The sequence below is a fragment of the Cydia splendana genome, chromosome 20 (genome assembly GCF_910591565.1).
Source record: "Cydia splendana chromosome 20, ilCydSple1.2, whole genome shotgun sequence".
In the NCBI taxonomy this organism is placed as follows: domain Eukaryota; kingdom Metazoa; phylum Arthropoda; class Insecta; order Lepidoptera; family Tortricidae; genus Cydia; species Cydia splendana.
Genome location: NC_085979.1, coordinates 10,042,389 through 10,059,937, shown reverse-complemented (window position 1 = coordinate 10,059,937; position 17,549 = coordinate 10,042,389). Strand labels below are relative to the sequence as shown.

At 40.3% G+C, this 17,549-nt stretch overlaps 1 protein-coding gene across 1 annotated transcript in view; it reads left to right on the top strand.

The window, feature by feature from the left end:
* Positions 1-3,200: 3,200 nt before the first annotated feature.
* LOC134800931 (facilitated trehalose transporter Tret1-like) overlaps positions 3,201-17,549 on the top strand; it is a 28,167-nt gene continuing 13,818 nt past the window's right edge. The window contains exons 1-3 of the mRNA XM_063773463.1: positions 3,201-3,330; positions 11,865-12,008; positions 12,999-13,084. Coding sequence (XP_063629533.1) covers positions 3,258-3,330; positions 11,865-12,008; positions 12,999-13,084 — 303 coding nt within the window. The 5' untranslated portion in view covers positions 3,201-3,257. The remainder of the gene's footprint in view (positions 3,331-11,864; positions 12,009-12,998; positions 13,085-17,549) is intronic.

The following is a 17,549-nucleotide window of genomic DNA, read 5'->3' as shown; positions in this document are numbered from 1 at the left end:
GAGGGAGAGGGAGAGGGAGAGGGAGAGGGAGAGGGAGAGGGAGAGGGAGAGGGAGAGGGAGAGGGAGAGGGAGAGGGAGAGGGAGAGGGGAGAGGGAGAGGGAGAGGGAGAGGGAGAGGGAGAGGGGAGAGGGAGAGGGAGAGGGAGAGGGAGAGGGAGAGGGAGAGGAGAGGGAGAGGGAGAGGGAGAGGGAGAGGGAGAGGGAGAGGGAGAGGGAGAGGGAGAGGGAGAGGGAGGGAGAGGGAGAGGGAGAGGGAGAGGGAGAGGGAGAGGGAGAGGGAGAGGGAGAGGGAGAGGGAGAGGGAGAGGGAGAGGGAGAGGGAGAGGGAGAGGGAGAGGGAGAGGGAGAGGGAGAGGGAGAGGGAGAGGGGGAGAGGGAGAGGAGAGGGAGAGGGAGAGGGAGAGGGAGAGGGAGAGGGAGAGGGAGAGGGAGAGGGAGAGGGAGAGGGAGAGGGAGAGGGAGAGGGAGAGGGAGAGGGAGAGGGAGAGGGAGAGGGAGGAGAGGGAGAGGGAGAGGGAGAGGGAGAGGGAGAGGGAGAGGGAGAGGGGAGAGGGAGAGGGAGAGGGAGAGGGAGAGGGGAGGGAGAGGGAGAGGGAGAGGGAGAGGGAGAGGGAGAGGGAGAGGGAGAGGGAGAGGAGAGGGAGAGGGAGAGGGAGAGGGAGAGGGAGAGGGAGAGGGAGAGGGAGAGGGAGAGGGAGAGGGAGAGGGAGAGGGAGAGGGAGAGGGAGAGGGAGAGGGAGAGGGAGAGGGAGAGGGAGAGGGAGAGGGAGGAGGGAGAGGGAGAGGGAGAGGGAGAGGGAGAGGGAGAGGGAGAGGGAGAGGGAGAGGGAGAGGGAGAGGGAGAGGAGAGGGAGAGGGAGAGGGAGAGGGAGAGGGAGAGGGAGAGGAGAGGGAGAGGGAGAGGGAGAGGGAGAGGGAGAGGGAGAGGGAGAGGGAGAGGGAGGGAGAGGGAGAGGGAGAGGAGAGGGAGAGGGAGAGGGAGAGGAGAGGGAGAGGGAGAGGGAGAGGGAGAGGGAGAGGGAGAGGGAGAGGGAGAGGGAGAGGGAGAGGGAGAGGGAGAGGGAGAGGGAGAGGGAGAGGGAGAGGGAGAGGGAGAGGGAGAGGGAGAGGGAGAGGGAGAGGGAGAGGGAGAGGGAGAGGGAGAGGGAGAGGGAGAGGGAGAGGGAGAGGGAGAGGGAGAGGGAGAGGGAGAGGGAGAGGGAGAGGGAGAGGGAGAGGGAGAGGGAGAGGGAGAGGGAGAGGGAGAGGGAGAGGGAGAAAATAAAAACTTATACAGAGAAACATAAAAAAGAAAGTGCCACGAAATGGTCTCACCTCAGTATGTTGCTGGCGGCTGCTAGCAGATAGCTGATGCTGAACCCTGGCAGACCTAGTGGAGCTCGGGTTTAATACAACATAAGCACCACGCTGTTTTGGTCATCGGACTCGTCTCGATGAGCACTTAGGAGAGTAGTACCCAAGATAGAGCTGATGCTGAACCCTGGTTGTACCTTTTTTTTTTTTTTTTTTTACGTGGAGTAATGCATTTAGGCATCGCAGAGCATTCTACCGCGAACACCGCCTGCTGCCGACAGCCGAGGCTGTCCCCTCCTTGGACCCGAAGGCCCTGGAGCCGAAGCTCCCCCTCTCGAAGGTAGTATGCAGGGCGACACCACACACTGATCCCTCATGACAACCTCCACGCCGGGAGGAGATGGAAAAACCCCGGGTTCCACCCCCTCAGGTTGTCTTAGCGATTTTTTATAGAGGTGGTCATCCTCGTGGCCACCACGCCGGCGCCGGCCAGCAGTGGCAACCCCCCCGGCCGTCATCATAGGCCCTCTGCCTAGACAGTTACGGGGACCGCAGTTTTATACAGGGCAGCGGCATTCCTGTGCCCTCACGCGCCCGAAGGCGCCCGGCCCGAAGGCCTCATCCGCGACCGCAGCCGCCCGGCCCGAAGGCCCCCCTCCAGCACACACTCGGGTGAACTCTCCCTCAATGAGAGAACACCCTGTGCGGAACCCCCTCAACCCCCCCACGACAGGACATTGGCAGCACAGGTAAGGAATTACTTGAAAATCAAGAGATTACTTACCGTTGCCCCCGGGGCGCACCGTCCAAGAACCCTTACCTTTCCCCCGGATCAACTGATCAAGAGGAATGACAAGAGACTCGGCACTCTAGGAGGTTTCCTGTCCGTAGCACCCCTCCCTGGTTGTACCTAGCGGAACTCAGGTTTGGTGCAACATAGGCACACGCTGTTTTGGACACCCGATTCGTCATGATGAGCACATGGTAGAGCATTACCCAAGATAGCTGATGCTGAACCCTGGTAGTACCTATTGGAACTCAGGTTTGGTGCAACATAGGCAAACGCTGTTATGGTCATCTCTCGTCGCGTCAAACTGCTGTCAAGAAAATTTCATATCTTGCAGCAAATGGGCCGCTGCCGATCACCACTTCTCGAGTTGACTACGGATTTGCCGTGTAATAATTTTCTTGTACTTTGAACATTAATATAATATATCCTGCTTATTAATCGAAAAATGAAATATGTACCTATACTTATGCGCCACGGCGACAATTATTCAAACTTGGATACGCGTGTGGAAATTTTGCAATTTGTTTGTTCACATGCGTTATGTCCAGGATACTTGTGTTAGTCTAAGAATAAAATAATTATCATTCAACGTTGTAGTTTTATTTTGTAACTTTTTCCTTATCCAGACTTTCTCGTCGCTCAGCGACAATATTTTTTCGAATTCCGTAGATTCATTTCCAATGTGCTCGATAGTCGTGTGAGGCACGAAATCTGTGAATTTTTATAATGTGTTTATATGTATTTTTTATCGTTTTGTAAGTGTTTTTATATTTTACTTTTATATTCATATTATAAATAACCTAACTTGAGATGAAAAATAAATAAAGAAAAAAATCAAACTACTTCTTCGTTTGATTTTTTTCTTGATGTAATTAATATACATGTGTAAAAAAATCTAGGTACAATGTTAATATCCGGAGAGGAAAATATGGACTACGTTTGTATGGAGACCTCTAAACCATTTTCGAAAACCAGCTGTAGGTACGTCTAAAGTGTAAACGAAAAAAAAAAGTGTAAAAGACGCTTAGTGTAAACTCGCTCTTATAAGTCGTAAACAAACTCGCTCGATCGAATGCCGAATGCTGTGAGGTATCTTCCAATAGTCTGTGTTATTCAGCCAGACCGCACGCGCCTCCGCGGTCTTATATTGAAAAAAAAAACATAAAAATAACAATGATCATAGTGCGGAGGTTTTTCGCTTGGAGAAATGGATCGAGGTTCAATCAGTACTTGATGGCTGTAACATGTAAGTTTCTTTTTTGGTTAAATGCGTATCTACCGTCGTTTAGAGCAACTAGTGGTTTAGGGGGTAAGGACAAATAAATCAAAAATAACATAACTATTGTAAATATGGGCCCCAGTCTTACGAATTACTTAGTGGGCAATTGAATTATAAATACTGGAGATTTTGTATATGTATGACATCAAAAGTTTTTTTAATTATTAAGATTAATGTCGGACCGGTAATACCGGTATGGAATATGTTTACCCAATTAATATTTACAAATATTATCCTGCTCGTTTTTTTGGTGTCTGTAATCAACATGGAACCTTAAAAAAATCGCTGTATTCGTCTGTCTGTCAGGCTGAGACGCATATGTGTTACATTTTATTGAAAGTTAGGGCCGATTTATACATTGATTAGTGTTAAATGCGTGTTTATACATTGTGTATGTATGTTATTTCAGCGATAATTGTGATTAAATGTGAACCGATTTCAACATTTATTTTTATTTGAAAGAAGGTGTTTTAAGCGAAATCTCAAAAATATTTGAGGAATTATAAACATATAATATAATATAAACCACGAAAAAGAGGTTAAATTACGAACAGTTTGGATTTGTTTTTTATATAAAGAAATATTATCATTTGTGATTATATTTTTCCTGTAAGCAATAGTATTTTTATTTTTCTTCATAAATGAAGTTTTTTCACCAAATAGATAGGGTGTGTACCAAATTCCTAGAGATATTTATTTCTTAGCGATGTGAGAGATAAACGAGCAGATTTGGCATAGGTCCCACCGCCATTCAGTAATTCATTCCATTATTTTTTTTACGTTTCTGGTACGAAACCCTAAAAACAGGTCGGCAACAGGTATGCATTAGGCACATTTTTATATTGTTGTCCTCTAATAAAGTTTCTCATCAAGAAATTTTGTGGGCCGATTCGAGATTGTTTTTTTTTGTCGATTTACTTTTTGTATTTATGAAGGTATGCGAGGGCTACAGGTTATAGTATTACTTATTTAGTTTTTTATCTGCTCACTTGGTTGACATGTAGTATAAGCTAGTGTACCTTATTGGAATATTTTATCTTATTTATATTACATGCAAGTTGTAAAAAATTCGCATTCGCTCGTGTTTTAAGATATTGACGTTCGTTTGGAAATTATGGAATGTCGTCTACCAAAAATTAATTGTAGGTTATAGGAATACAAAGTGTAGTCTAAAAAAAATTGACAGCTGAAGTAAATGGCACCGTACGCTTTATGTACGTAGCTACACAGCGTCATCTATATTAGTTGTAAAATTCGAATCTCGAATTTGACTCTAAAGATCTTATACAATTAACGAATCTTTACTTACTTATTATACTGTCGAAAAACCAAGGTATTTTTAAAATGTCATTCTAGACGGTTCCACAAGTGAAAACATATGTTTACGTTTGTGCTAATAAATTATTTAAATCGAAATTCCTTGCTAAATTTAGAGGAACCGGAAAGTAAATATGGGTGATTCTTAAATTGTGTCCAAAAAAAATTTTTTTTCATAAACGTTTTTATTTTTCACATATTATTACATATATCAAAAGTAAATACAAAAAGCATATTTTTATTCATATGGTCAAGCTTAATACGCCCAGGAAAGGTAAATAAAATGAGTACATAAACACGGTTGTGACAAAGTGTCCCTCAGTCGTGACATTTCGGCATTTTGGTGGCCAACTCGGTTATTTTGAGTTATATAGTTATTTTAACATAGCCTAAGTCACTCCTATGACTACGACAAACCTAATGACAGCTCAGACGTTGAAATCCGTCAAACTATAAAGGCTGTAGAGCGTGACAAAGAATTCGATACACATCATACATACATACAAGCAAAAAACATTTTTTTTGCTTTGGCAGTCGGGCAATAATAGCAAATGATCTGTAGCTAATAAAAATGCATTTCTGAAAAGTGCATGTGCCTCTAAATTAATAAAACGAATTAAGAATGACACGACCACGTGTCTATATGTCACGAACGTGGACTCAAAAGTCCGTGGCGGTGACAGATTTATGAGGCCACGGTCGTGATAATTTGGAACATGTTCGATATTACATAAACATTTTCTTTGATTTTGCTAATGTTAAATAATTAGCTTAATCTGCAATGTATGAGGTATATCTTATGTTACAAACAATAACATGAAACTGCAACTTACTTTTAAAACTCTAACACGGCGGTGACGCGTTAAGGTTGACCGTTTTTTCAGATGAACACAAATAAATAATTTTCGACAAAACTTCTCCCTTCAGCCATTTGTAAACCTGACAACAACACAGTGCTGCTGTTCTAAAAAAACTTTAATAAGGCTGCCAGTAGTAAAGATAATTTTCTACCGAGTACCGCATGTTTATATTACCACGCGCGGTGGTGACGCGAAAACTAATCACAAAATGTATGTTGTTTAAAATTATAAAAAATCGTTATAAATCCATACAATTTTTAAACAGTGTTGTAGAACAAGGATTAGTGTTTTATATTTGATATAAATTATTGCAAAATCACTTCATATTTTTTCTAAAAAAAATCAAATATCACAAAATCTGGGGAAGTCACACTACACGGTCCGTGACATTTCGCACTTGTAAGTTTTTTTTTATATGTTTATAATACTCTTAGGACAATACATTTAGGTTGACCTAAAACTAGAGGTAAATTGCTAAGTATATTGATATAGAGTTTACTTATTTTCACAAAAATACATGCTATTCTTACGTGTTACACAAAAAATGCATAAGAATAAGAATTACCCATATGCGTTACATCACATACATAATATTAACAAAGTGTAGATTATCAGATATCTATAGCCAATTATTATTAGCATGTCGACTAACAACCGTAAAAGATGACTCACGCTGCCGGGCCGGGCCCGGGCCGAGGCGTCCAACATGTCATTTCCTATGACGGCTGATCGGTGATCACGTGGTGCTTTCCATAGAAAACGAAGCACCGGAAGCTCCGGCCCGGCCCTGGCCCGGTCTATCGTGAGTCACTTTTAACAGATCCTTAATACCTACCTAATAACTACTACCTAGTGGCTCTGTGAACTGAGAACCTCCGCCATTTTGGAAAATTTCCAAAAACTGAATCGGCAAATGAATCATCGAACCGGCTCACAAAATTTCACGGAAATCGGTTAAGAATTGAGACGTGTAGAGGAGAACATCCGGACATACGAAGGTATTTTTGCCCCAGCTGAAACGGAGACTTCGCTAACGCTCGGTCAAATATGTGTGATTCTTGTGATTTACTCGATGCCCGCCATTTTCACCGTCAGTGTTCGATTTCCCTCAAAAAATTTCCCTATGCTGTTTATTGCATAAATCAATCAAGGAATGCATTTGAAATGCAAGACTAGAACACCCAGAAGTCTATTTCAAATACTTTTTTTAATAAAAAATAAATTATATTTCATGACCTTGACATCGAAAAATTACTAAATAAATTCTACAAAAGTATCTGATGAAGAAGTCGCTTTTTAATCAATGTAGTTCGATAAAGAAGCCTTTGGCGCATATTTTCTAGTTCTTAGTTTTGGAATTTACCCTCTGGTTACCGAGTAATTCATATAAATAGCGATTTTTTATTTCATTTTTTTCTCCTAAATAACTCAAAAGTGCGACTTGTGACTAGCACTGACAGATTGCTCTTAACTAGGTCAACCACTGGTAAAAAAATCACGTTCCACTATCGCGGCGTTTGGGAGTTATCGAATTTAAAAATACAGTGTTAGGGTTGACCCTCAACTTGACCTTTAATTTTTAGTCAGAATTAATTCAAAATTTTCCTCTATTACAAAACTGTATATTGTTTAGACATACTCCAGGTACTTACATAAATAAAAATACAGGAACACTAGATTGACGGGGGCAAAAGTGCACCAGTGCTAGTGATTAATTAAAAATCGACTAATAGTAAAAAACAATTTTATCCATCATTATCAAAATGGCTAAGTTTGAATACATTTAATTATGTGCAAACCTCTTTCATTTATACTTACAAAAATCGTCCAGTAGGATTAGTCTACCAGAAGCAGTTCGTGAACTTCTGAAGCCGATTCATGAAGAAAACTTACAAGAGGCTGAAGTCGATGATGAAGATCTAGCTAATGATGGATCTTCGTTAATAGACGGTGATGAAAATCCATCCCATGTTGACGACTGCACGTTAGTTCTCGAAAATGAAAAATGATTTGTATGAGCCACAAAATACATAAAATCTGAGACCAACTTGCGAAAAGAAACTATAACTTGACTTCTGAATTTCTTTCTTTCTTTTCTGAATTTAATGACTTTATTGTTTAACAAAGTGCACTGCACTTAAAAGTTTCTGCGTGGCCCAATGGTTGACTGGTAGAGAATGCCTTTTGGCAAGTCTGCCATTTGTAATTTCTTGTATTGTGCAATAAAGGTTAAATAAATAAATATAAATAAAGTTTCTTATGTTGTTCCTTAATTTAATTTAATCAGTTTTTTTAATTACTCCGACCTTTCATATTTGTTTGACCTTTAAGTAACAACCCTAAAAAGTATAATTTGACCTTTATACGTAACTCCCAAACGCCGCGATAGTGGAACTTGATTTTTTTACCAGTGGTAGACCTAGTTAAGAGCCATCTTTTAGTGCTAGTTACAAGTCGCACTTTTGAGTTTTTCAGGAGAAAAAAATGAAATAAAAAATCTGTATTTATATGAATAACTCGGTAAGCAGAGGGTAAATTCCAAAACTAAAAACTAGAAAATATGCACCAAAGGCTTCTTTATCAAACTACATTGATTAAAAAGCGACTTCTTCATCAGATACTTTTGTAGAATTTATTTAGTAATTTTTCGATGTCAAGCTCATGAAATATAGTTTATTTATTATAAAAAAAAGTATTTGAAATAGACTTCTGGGTGTTCTAGTCTTGCATTTCAAATGCATTCCTTGATTGATTTATGCAATAAACAGCATAGGGAAATTTTTTGAGGGAAATCGAACACTGTGGCGTAGGTGGGTTTGATGAATGATATATTTTTGCATGTGGCCTGCATATTAAAAACAAACATTGCAAGTTAATTAAAAGTTTGTAAAATGAACTTTACTCGAAAGCGTGAAGGGTAGTTTGATAATGTACGTACACTTTAACACTTACAAGCGTTCTTGTCTTGACGATTTGGGCAAAACTGCATGATGCTTCCAAGTTTCAGACTTGCAAGGGTTACTTAAGGTTATAATTATGGCATGTCTATCATAGGATATCTAATTACTAGTTTAATCTTGCAAAACGGTCTGTAAACGATACCGGATACTATTATAACTCAATAGGTCCATTAACTTAGTCATTACTGTTAATTTGATTGTTCCGTGTATGTATTCATTATTAGGCTTTATCGACTTAAAAAAAAACCGAGGAGCATAATACACTCGGCGTCACGGAAATCGCACACCCACCGATTTTTGTTTTAAGCGAATATAGCTCTTATCATATGTATTATACCCTCACAATATATACATCATTTAAAAGCACAATTAATAAGCATTAAAACATGAGTAAAGCATTTTTGGGAAAAATAATAATAATCACGAAATTACGGCGTTCTGAAAGAACACCTACAATACGCGTTGTAAGGGTCGCTAGTTGCGTTACCTTGGATAGGTTTAAAAGGGGGGGTAAAAGTGGAATATGGGTCATTCGGTATCCAGAGTTCACAGAGGTCACACCGGAACAGCTGGAGAAAGAAAACACCCCAAGAAAATGGATACCACGGAAGCAGAAGCAGCTCAAGCAGTAGCCCTGGTGGAATCAGGAATGACGCAGTCTGCGGTTGCTCGGCAACTCAACATAAGCCGTTTCCGAGTTCTCCGAGCAGTTCATCGATTCCAGAGGACTAGAAGCTTCACCAGGAAGCCTGGATCCGGAGGACAACGCTGCACTTCCGAAAGAGACGACCGCTTTATTGTGTCGACGTCTTTGCGGAACCGTTTCTCCAACGCTGTCCAGCTGCAGCAACAGCTGCAAGCAGTTCGGAGAACGGTGGTGAGTGTCTCTACAGTAAGAAGAAGGTTGCGGGAGAAGAAGATCATGCCCCATAGAGCGGCTACGGGTCCCAAATTGACGGCAGAGCATCGGCGAGTCAGACGTGAGTTTGCTCGCGAACACAAGGATTGGACGGTCGACCAATGGAAGGCTGTCCTCTTCTCCGATGAGACCAGGGTGTGCCTGTTCTGCAACGATAGGCGCAGAAAAGTGTACAGGAGGCAAGGGGAACGTTATTCACAGGCCTGTCTTGAAGAAACCGTCGGATACGGAGGAGGATCCTGCATGTTCTGGGGTGGCATTTCCCTCGCCGGCAAAACCGAGCTCGTTTGTGTTTCCCGCACTGGTGGTGGTCGAGGCCAGGGATCCATGACTGCTCATCGGTACATCACAGAGATCCTGGAGGACCATGTGGTTCCATACGCCGAATTTGTCGGTCCTGGATTCACATTCATGCGGGATAACGCCCGCTCCCACACAGCGTTGATTGTTCGGGACTACCTTGATCAGGTTGGGATCACCGTCATGCAGTGGCCAGCAAGGAGTCCGGACCTGAATCCCATAGAGCACCTTTGGGATCAGCTAAAACGGAAGGTGCGGTCACGTAATCCTGCACCTGCGACCCTGGAACAGCTTCGAGATGCCGTCATTGAAGAGTGGGATGCTATTCCTCAAGAATACGTCGTGTCTCTCGTGAGGTCCATGAAGGCTCGCATGGAGGCAGTCATTAAGGCCAGAGGAGGCAACACTAGGTTTTAAGTTTAGTTTTAGGCATTTGTATTCCGATATTTGTTGATTTTATTGTGTTTTAATTTGTTGATTTTTTTGCATGAATATACGATTTTTATTTCTTATTAAAAAAGGTGCCTTTTTTTACTCTTTAGTAACTATTGCATTGTTTTTAAATGAAGGGTTAAATTCTCTTTAAAATGATCCCACACACTCATACTTTACCTTCAACAACATAAGGTTTATAACGGCTTGAAACAAAAATCCGTGGGTGTGCGATTTCCGTGACGCCGAGTGTAGTATATAACATCAAATTGCGTAAAATTATTTTCCTTAATGACTATACAGAGACGAAAATTAAAGGCGTATCCAGACTAGTAAATTTTTCGCCAATCTGATTAAATTGGCCGATCGAATCAGGACGTGCGGACGCAAACGCCAATTTGGCTCGCCGAATTCAACCGCCGATAATGACCGATATTACCGATAAAATGAGGTGCGGACGCAAGAATACCAATTTGTGACGCCAGTATTTTCGTTCTGGGGCATTTTTTCAATTTAGAGGGCTCTAATATATCACCATAAATCTAAAATTGGTGATTAAATTGGAGATTGACGCCAATTTCAATTATGATCAAATCGGTCGATTTGATCATCCCGTCAGGATACCGCTTAAGACTGTAGTTATGTAGAAGCGGTCGTCCATTTTCCTCAAACTAAACCCATTAGGTTTGAATTTAGGAGATACATAACAGAAGTATATTCATGTGTCCTAGACCCATAACCTAATAGGTTTTATGTAAATCAAATGAGTACATGGAATTCATAATTCTAGAATTATATATGACTGGTTTGTGATTGCGGTTACTTTTATACCATTATACTTAGTAAAAGCACAATGATCTATCCAATGATATTATCGACCGAGCGAAGCGATGTTCTCTCACTTACAGGAGCCCGATTTTTGAATTTCGACCGCTCGATTTCGTGTATTTCGTACAATAATATCTCTCCTATTAGGCATTTAAATTCTACTAATAGAATTGAAAACGAGTGGTCAATACCATTCGATTCCCAATTTCTATCGCTCGTATTTCAAAAATTAGCATTTTACCGTTTTCCACCGATTTTCGAATGTCGAAATCGAGCGATCGGAATTCAAAAATCGGGCCCCAGGTCGCATAAGTTCTCAACCGTTATTCGTGAAATTTTGTGATAAGAACCACTACCACGAGTTTTGACATTGACAGATACGCTCGCGTCTAAGTAACTTACTTTCTATGCATCTCGCTCGTACTCGCATATTAGTGCAAGCGAGTTGTATAGAAAGTAATTTACGTAGACGCGAGCGTATCTGTCAATGTCATAACTGGTGGTAGCCGTACAGACCAGCTTGAAAACATGCCTAACGCTAACGTTCGGTAGCGAAAGAAACCCAACTGTCAGTCTGTCACTGTCACACAAAGCGATTCGATTTCGAAGCGCAAGCGATTGTCACCTTGCCTAGGCCGCCAGGTTCGGACCAAGAAAAGTCTGCAGTGGATTTGATAGCTCACGCAGTGTAAGTGTTATTTATACGAGTACGTCATAATTTCATAGAAGTTTGACGTTCAAAATAACACGTGCACTGCGTGGGCTATCAAATCCGCTGCAGACTTTTCTTGGTCTGACTCTAGCAACATTCATGAAAAATGCTTCTAATTGATTTAACTAAATTATGCTATTTATAAAATTCAATTTGTCCATTTCGTTTTCCAGTATCGATCCCTCTCCTCTGCTTCGGCATGATCCAGGGCTGGCTGTCTCCGATGAGGAGGATCCTTGAGTCTTCAGAGAACCCGATAGACCACCCGTATACCAAGGATGAGTACTCCTGGGCGGCGTCCGTTACATATATCACAGGTATGTATATATATTCACAATAAATGATTGATTGATTGATTGATTAAACCATCATCAAGCTAACTGTATTTCACGTGACATGTCTCGGAGAGCTATTCTCCGCTTTTTTTTATTTTTTTGCTTTTTTAATGTATCTTAGTCCAGCCGTTATCGAGACATCGGGATGTCTCGATAACTGCTGGACTAATTCCTCCAATTAGGTACCTACTTGTATTTTTGAAGTGAGAACTTCTTTAGCGGCGCTGAGCACCTTTTGTGATGGGGAAAAAATGTTAAACTCGCGAGAGCGTAAGACGTAACCCTCTAGTTCTACCGCGCGGCGAAAATGTATGCCTGAGCCTGCTGTTTCGTTTAGGCGGCGCATGGAGCTTGCGTGACGTCACGTGTGACGGACACTGTTACAATGTCATTGTGTTTTTCTTTTTTGATTTAAATGCCATCTAGTGAGTTTCCCTCAAACTGGTATTTATATAACTCTAGAACTCACAGTGATGTGCTTAGGGGGTTTTTTTTAAGTAATGTGACGAAATAACGCTAGATGGCGTTAACCTCAATTATACATAGTGCTGCAGACATTTTGTACTAGATGGCGCTGTTATTAATATTTTGAGTTACAATGTCGTTGAGTTTTTGCTTTTGTAATGTAAGTATCTTCCCTGATGTCTCGGTAACGGCTGGACTAATTCCTCCAATTAGGTACTTGTATGTTTTTGGTAAGGGTTCTATTTGGGTTCTATTGTCATTCGTGTGATCTCTTCACAATTAACCATCACCATTATTTGGATATGATTTATAGTAAATCGTACCTTCGCCCTCGAAATGCATCATTTCATAAAGTGAAATCCCTGATGATAACCATTACATATATGATATAAGACGATAGTTATTTCTTGTGCAAATAAATAAACATTTCATTTTGTTTATTTATTTGCACAAAACTTATTAGGTATATGCTTCTGTATTAAAAAGTAAATGTTTTATTTCCAACAGCAATCATACTCGGACTTCCCCTGGGTTACTTCATGGACAGATTTGGTCGAAAATTCATGAGTCTAGTCACTATATCGACAATAATGGTAAGTAATCTCACCAAGTCACTCGGTATAGAAATTACGTTTTAGGATCATTCTACTCTCATTCCCCTGGCTATACACATTCGAAAATTCCCAAGAGATTCCGCTTAGCTAGTTAGTAGTAGTTAGTTATTTTAGGAATGATATATTTATTAATTTTATTATACAACTGTTGACAACCAATTATGAGCATTGTAGCTTGAAATAAATGTTTTTTTTTAGATTTTTTAGCTGTTTTGGTTGTAGGTGAAACTTGGCACGAGTTACAGGCACCAAAAATGAGATGCTATTAAAGCGGAATTTCCTGGAAATTTGCGAATAGGTATGGCCAGGGGAATGAGATTTTTGTAGAATGACCCTTTAGTTAATTTTATTATTCTTAAGTGTAAATGTACCTAAGAAACTCGCAGGATATAAATTTTCATTCAAATTATAATAGGTAATTCAAATATCTACAAGGTATCGAGGTATTAAACATACATACTTTCTTTTCTATATCGAGGCTTACTTTTAGTTGGAATATCCTAAAACGTACCAAAACCTTAAGTCGGTTCAGGCGGAGTATGTCACTTTCTTAGGACGTCACATTCTGAGGACGTCACATTCTGAGTTCGTCACTTTCTGAGTACGTCACTTTATGAGAACGCCACTTTCTGAGGACGTCACTTTCTGAGTTCGTCACTTTCTGAGTACGTCACTTTCTGAGTTCGTCACTTTCTGAGTACGTCACTTTCTGAGAACGCCACTTTCTGAGTACGTCACTTTCTGAGTACGTCACTTTCTGAGAACGCCACTTTCTGAGTACGTCACTTTCTGAGGACGTCACTTTCTGAGAGCGCCACTTTCTGAGGACGTCACTTTCTGAGTACGTCACGTTTTTTAGCATAGGTACGATATCATCATCATCATCATATTTCCAAGCAGATGAAGTCGCGGGTCGAAGCTAGCGCAACATATTATCTACAGTCCGTAGATATAAATCTCTCCATAACTCTCAGAATGACCTTCGGATTTTAGAAAGATACATCGGGTATCGGCGGTAGCACGCGAAGGTGATACTGCTGTTCTGCTTTCTTACTCACTCGCAAAAAGTTAGGGATACCTATTGTCTCAATGTAAAACAAGCCCTAATGTAATGACGTTATGCTTAATATTTGGTTGATGACTATATTGCGATTTGACTTTTTGTCATAATCTAAATAAAATAGAATCAGAATTTGAAAGCAGAACGTCACACCGTCATTTACTACTTCTCGCTGAAATTATACAGAGTGGTAATAATAACAGGCATATTTTTTTGTAGGTAAGTATATTTTTTATAGTTTGTGTTTGTTTTTAATTTTTAATTTTTAAATTCACTTTAACATAAAAAAGTAAATTAAAACAAAAAATTTAAATTTAATTTGTAAATAATTTTACAGTACTTAAAAGTCACATATTTTAATATGAATATAAATATTTACCTACTAGTTATGGTGGTATTAACTACTCTATACAGGTTGGTACAAACCTCGATGTCCAAAATTTTTAAGTGAAAACTTCTTTAGCGGCGCTGTGCACTTTTTGTGATGGGGAAAAAATGTTAAACTCGCGACAGGTCACGTGACCGTAAGATTCGTAAGACGTAAGACGGACACGTGACCTGATCGAAAAACTGTTACAATGTCATTGAGTTTTCACTTCTGCCGGCACTCCCAGAGTGCAACCCGTTGTTTTTTTTTAGATTCTTCACTACGTGGGCTATCAGATTACTAATTTGGGAACTTTCCACCTCGATTCCTTTGAGCGGTGACTCTGTCAAATTATGACTATTGTCACTTTTTTTTACCTTTAAAAAAAACTTAGGGACTAGCAGTTTCTAAAATAACCAAAAGTCGTTGAACTCGCATGTTTTTTTTTAATTAGGTAAAATCTAAACTTGACCTGCTTGAACGTAAAACTTTGACTTTTGTCTTTTTTTCCAACTCGCAGCCAAGTGAGGATGCTGATTTTTTTAAGCAACTGCGCCGTTTGTAAAGGATTATGTTATAAAAAGAAACATTCAAAAAAGTTCAATCGTTTTTTTAAATAAGTTAATTGGTTCGGCCCGGAATTTCTTAACAAAAGTTAAAAGTTCAAAAATTCATAAGTCGAAAGCTACGAAAAACCGGCTAACATATTCTATAATTCAATTGAGGAATCTAAAAAAAATTTGGACGTCGTGGTATAGACCACCCTGTATAGTTTTGAGTCTTGGATTGCAAGTTGCAACTAAATCAGTACGACGCTGTCATTTTCTATTACGCGAATACGTCCGATTTTACCCGAAAAACGAAGTTCATTCTGAGAGTTAACGGACTGTAAGTGGTCAAACAAATTTGTCATTAAATAAGAACAATAAAAACTACACTTGTTACGTACGTGTGCTGGCTTGCTAGCTGGAACCGAACTGGGGGTACCCGCAGATCTTCTCATCTACCCACATGTCAATATATAACATGCCTTTCCCTCTGGATAGATGACACTTCACTACATTTTAGAATCCAATATTTAACGTCAGATTTGTACTACTCTGTTTATGCACTTAAACTATATTGTTCACTTATACCCTAACATGCTTTCATAGTCTTTTATTATTATTTAGTAACTATTTAACTATTGGCTATCTGCACTATAATGTTCATCATCTCCACTATCAGACTCAATGTCTGAACTACCATATTCTTGGAGAGCTATCTTTTTCAAGGATGGTCTGTTGGATGGTGGGCTTTCACTCGATCGGGATCGCTTGTTACTGTTCGGTTCATTTCTAGGCACTGTATCATCCGAATCCCGTACTAAACACTCTTCTGGGCCTTTCACACCAATTATCTCTGCCCACTGACTCGGTGGAGGGATTCTTATTGTGCCAAAACCCTCATCTTCTCTTTCTTCTTCCCCTTGTTGAACTTCTTTACTATTACTTGATGGTCTTGCCTTGATTTCAACTTGTGTTTCTTCTTCTGTGCCACTTCTACTAAAACCAAGCATCTGATTTACATGTCTAATAAATAATTTATTTCCTTGTTTAATTTTATATCTTAACACTCCAATCCTTTTGACTATTGTTCCTTCTAACCATCTAGGCCCAGTTCTATAGTTCCTGAAACAAACTGTCTCTCCCACTCTAAATTCTCTCACACGTTTTGTTTCATTTTCCTGGATATCTTCTGTCTCCTTTTCTTGAATTGAAAGGGGGTGAAGCCTATCAAATTTAGTTCGGAAACGTCTATTGTTCAGGAGTTCCGCGGGTGTCTTACCGGTGACAGAACTAGGTGTTGTCCGCAACCCATACAATATCTTTTGCAGTCTGGTTGACCATGGGAGATGTGACATCTTTTTTAACTTCAATTTTATTGTCTGTACCGTTCTCTCCGCCTGTCCATTGGACGCAGGATGATATGGGGGTACCAGTATATGTCTAATACCATTCTGTTTAAAATATTGACTTATCTCTTCTGACGCAAACGCTTTTCCGTTATCGCTCACTATGGTGTCTGGCAGCCCTTGTTCAGCAAATATCTCATCTAACTTATTAATTACCATACTTGAACTTTGCTCATTAACTATTTTGACCTCCGGCCATTTTGAGTATGAGTCAATTAATATTAAGAAAACTTTGCCCATGAAAGGCCCTGCAAAATCAATATGCAGCCGGGACCAAGCCTTTGGTGGGGTAATCCATCTGTGAGTCACCTTGGCTGGCATATTCCTTACTTCTCTACAAGTTTGGCAATTATGTATCAAGCTCTCTATATCTCTGTCGAGACCAGGCCACCAAAAGTAACTCCTTGCTATTGCTTTAGTGATGACTATACCATCATGATTGCTATGGAGCTCTTTAAGAACGCTTTCACGTAGCTTCAGAGGCACAATTACTCTACCTCCCCACAATATACAGTCATTATATTCTGTTAATTCATCCCGTCTTACATAATAATCTCTATATTTATCTTCTACTGTACTTGGCCAACCATTCCTAATCCAGAACATCACCTTTGCTAATATACCATCGGTCTTACTCAATTTAGCCACATCCTTAGCCGTCATCTGTAACTCAACTGGTGTCTCATTGAGCAACAAAACATTCACCTCTTGCAGCTCTTCTTCTATTCCACTGCTTTCAGGACCAGGCCATCTACTTAGGGCATCAGCATTCCCAATTTTTTTCCCTTCAACATATTGTAACTCGTAATCGTACGAGTTTAACAATAAAGCCCATCTTAACATCCTGGGTGATATCACATTAGGTATTGGCTTCTTTGGGTCAAATATACCCAAAAGTGGTTTATGGTCCGTCTGAATGACTATCTTACGGCCAAAAATATATGAGTAAAATTTCTGTACTGCAAAAATAATGGCAGCAGCCTCTTTATCAATCTGCGAATAATTTCGTTCATGAGAGCTCATTGTCCTGGAAGCAAACATGATTGGTCTCAAAGAACCGTCC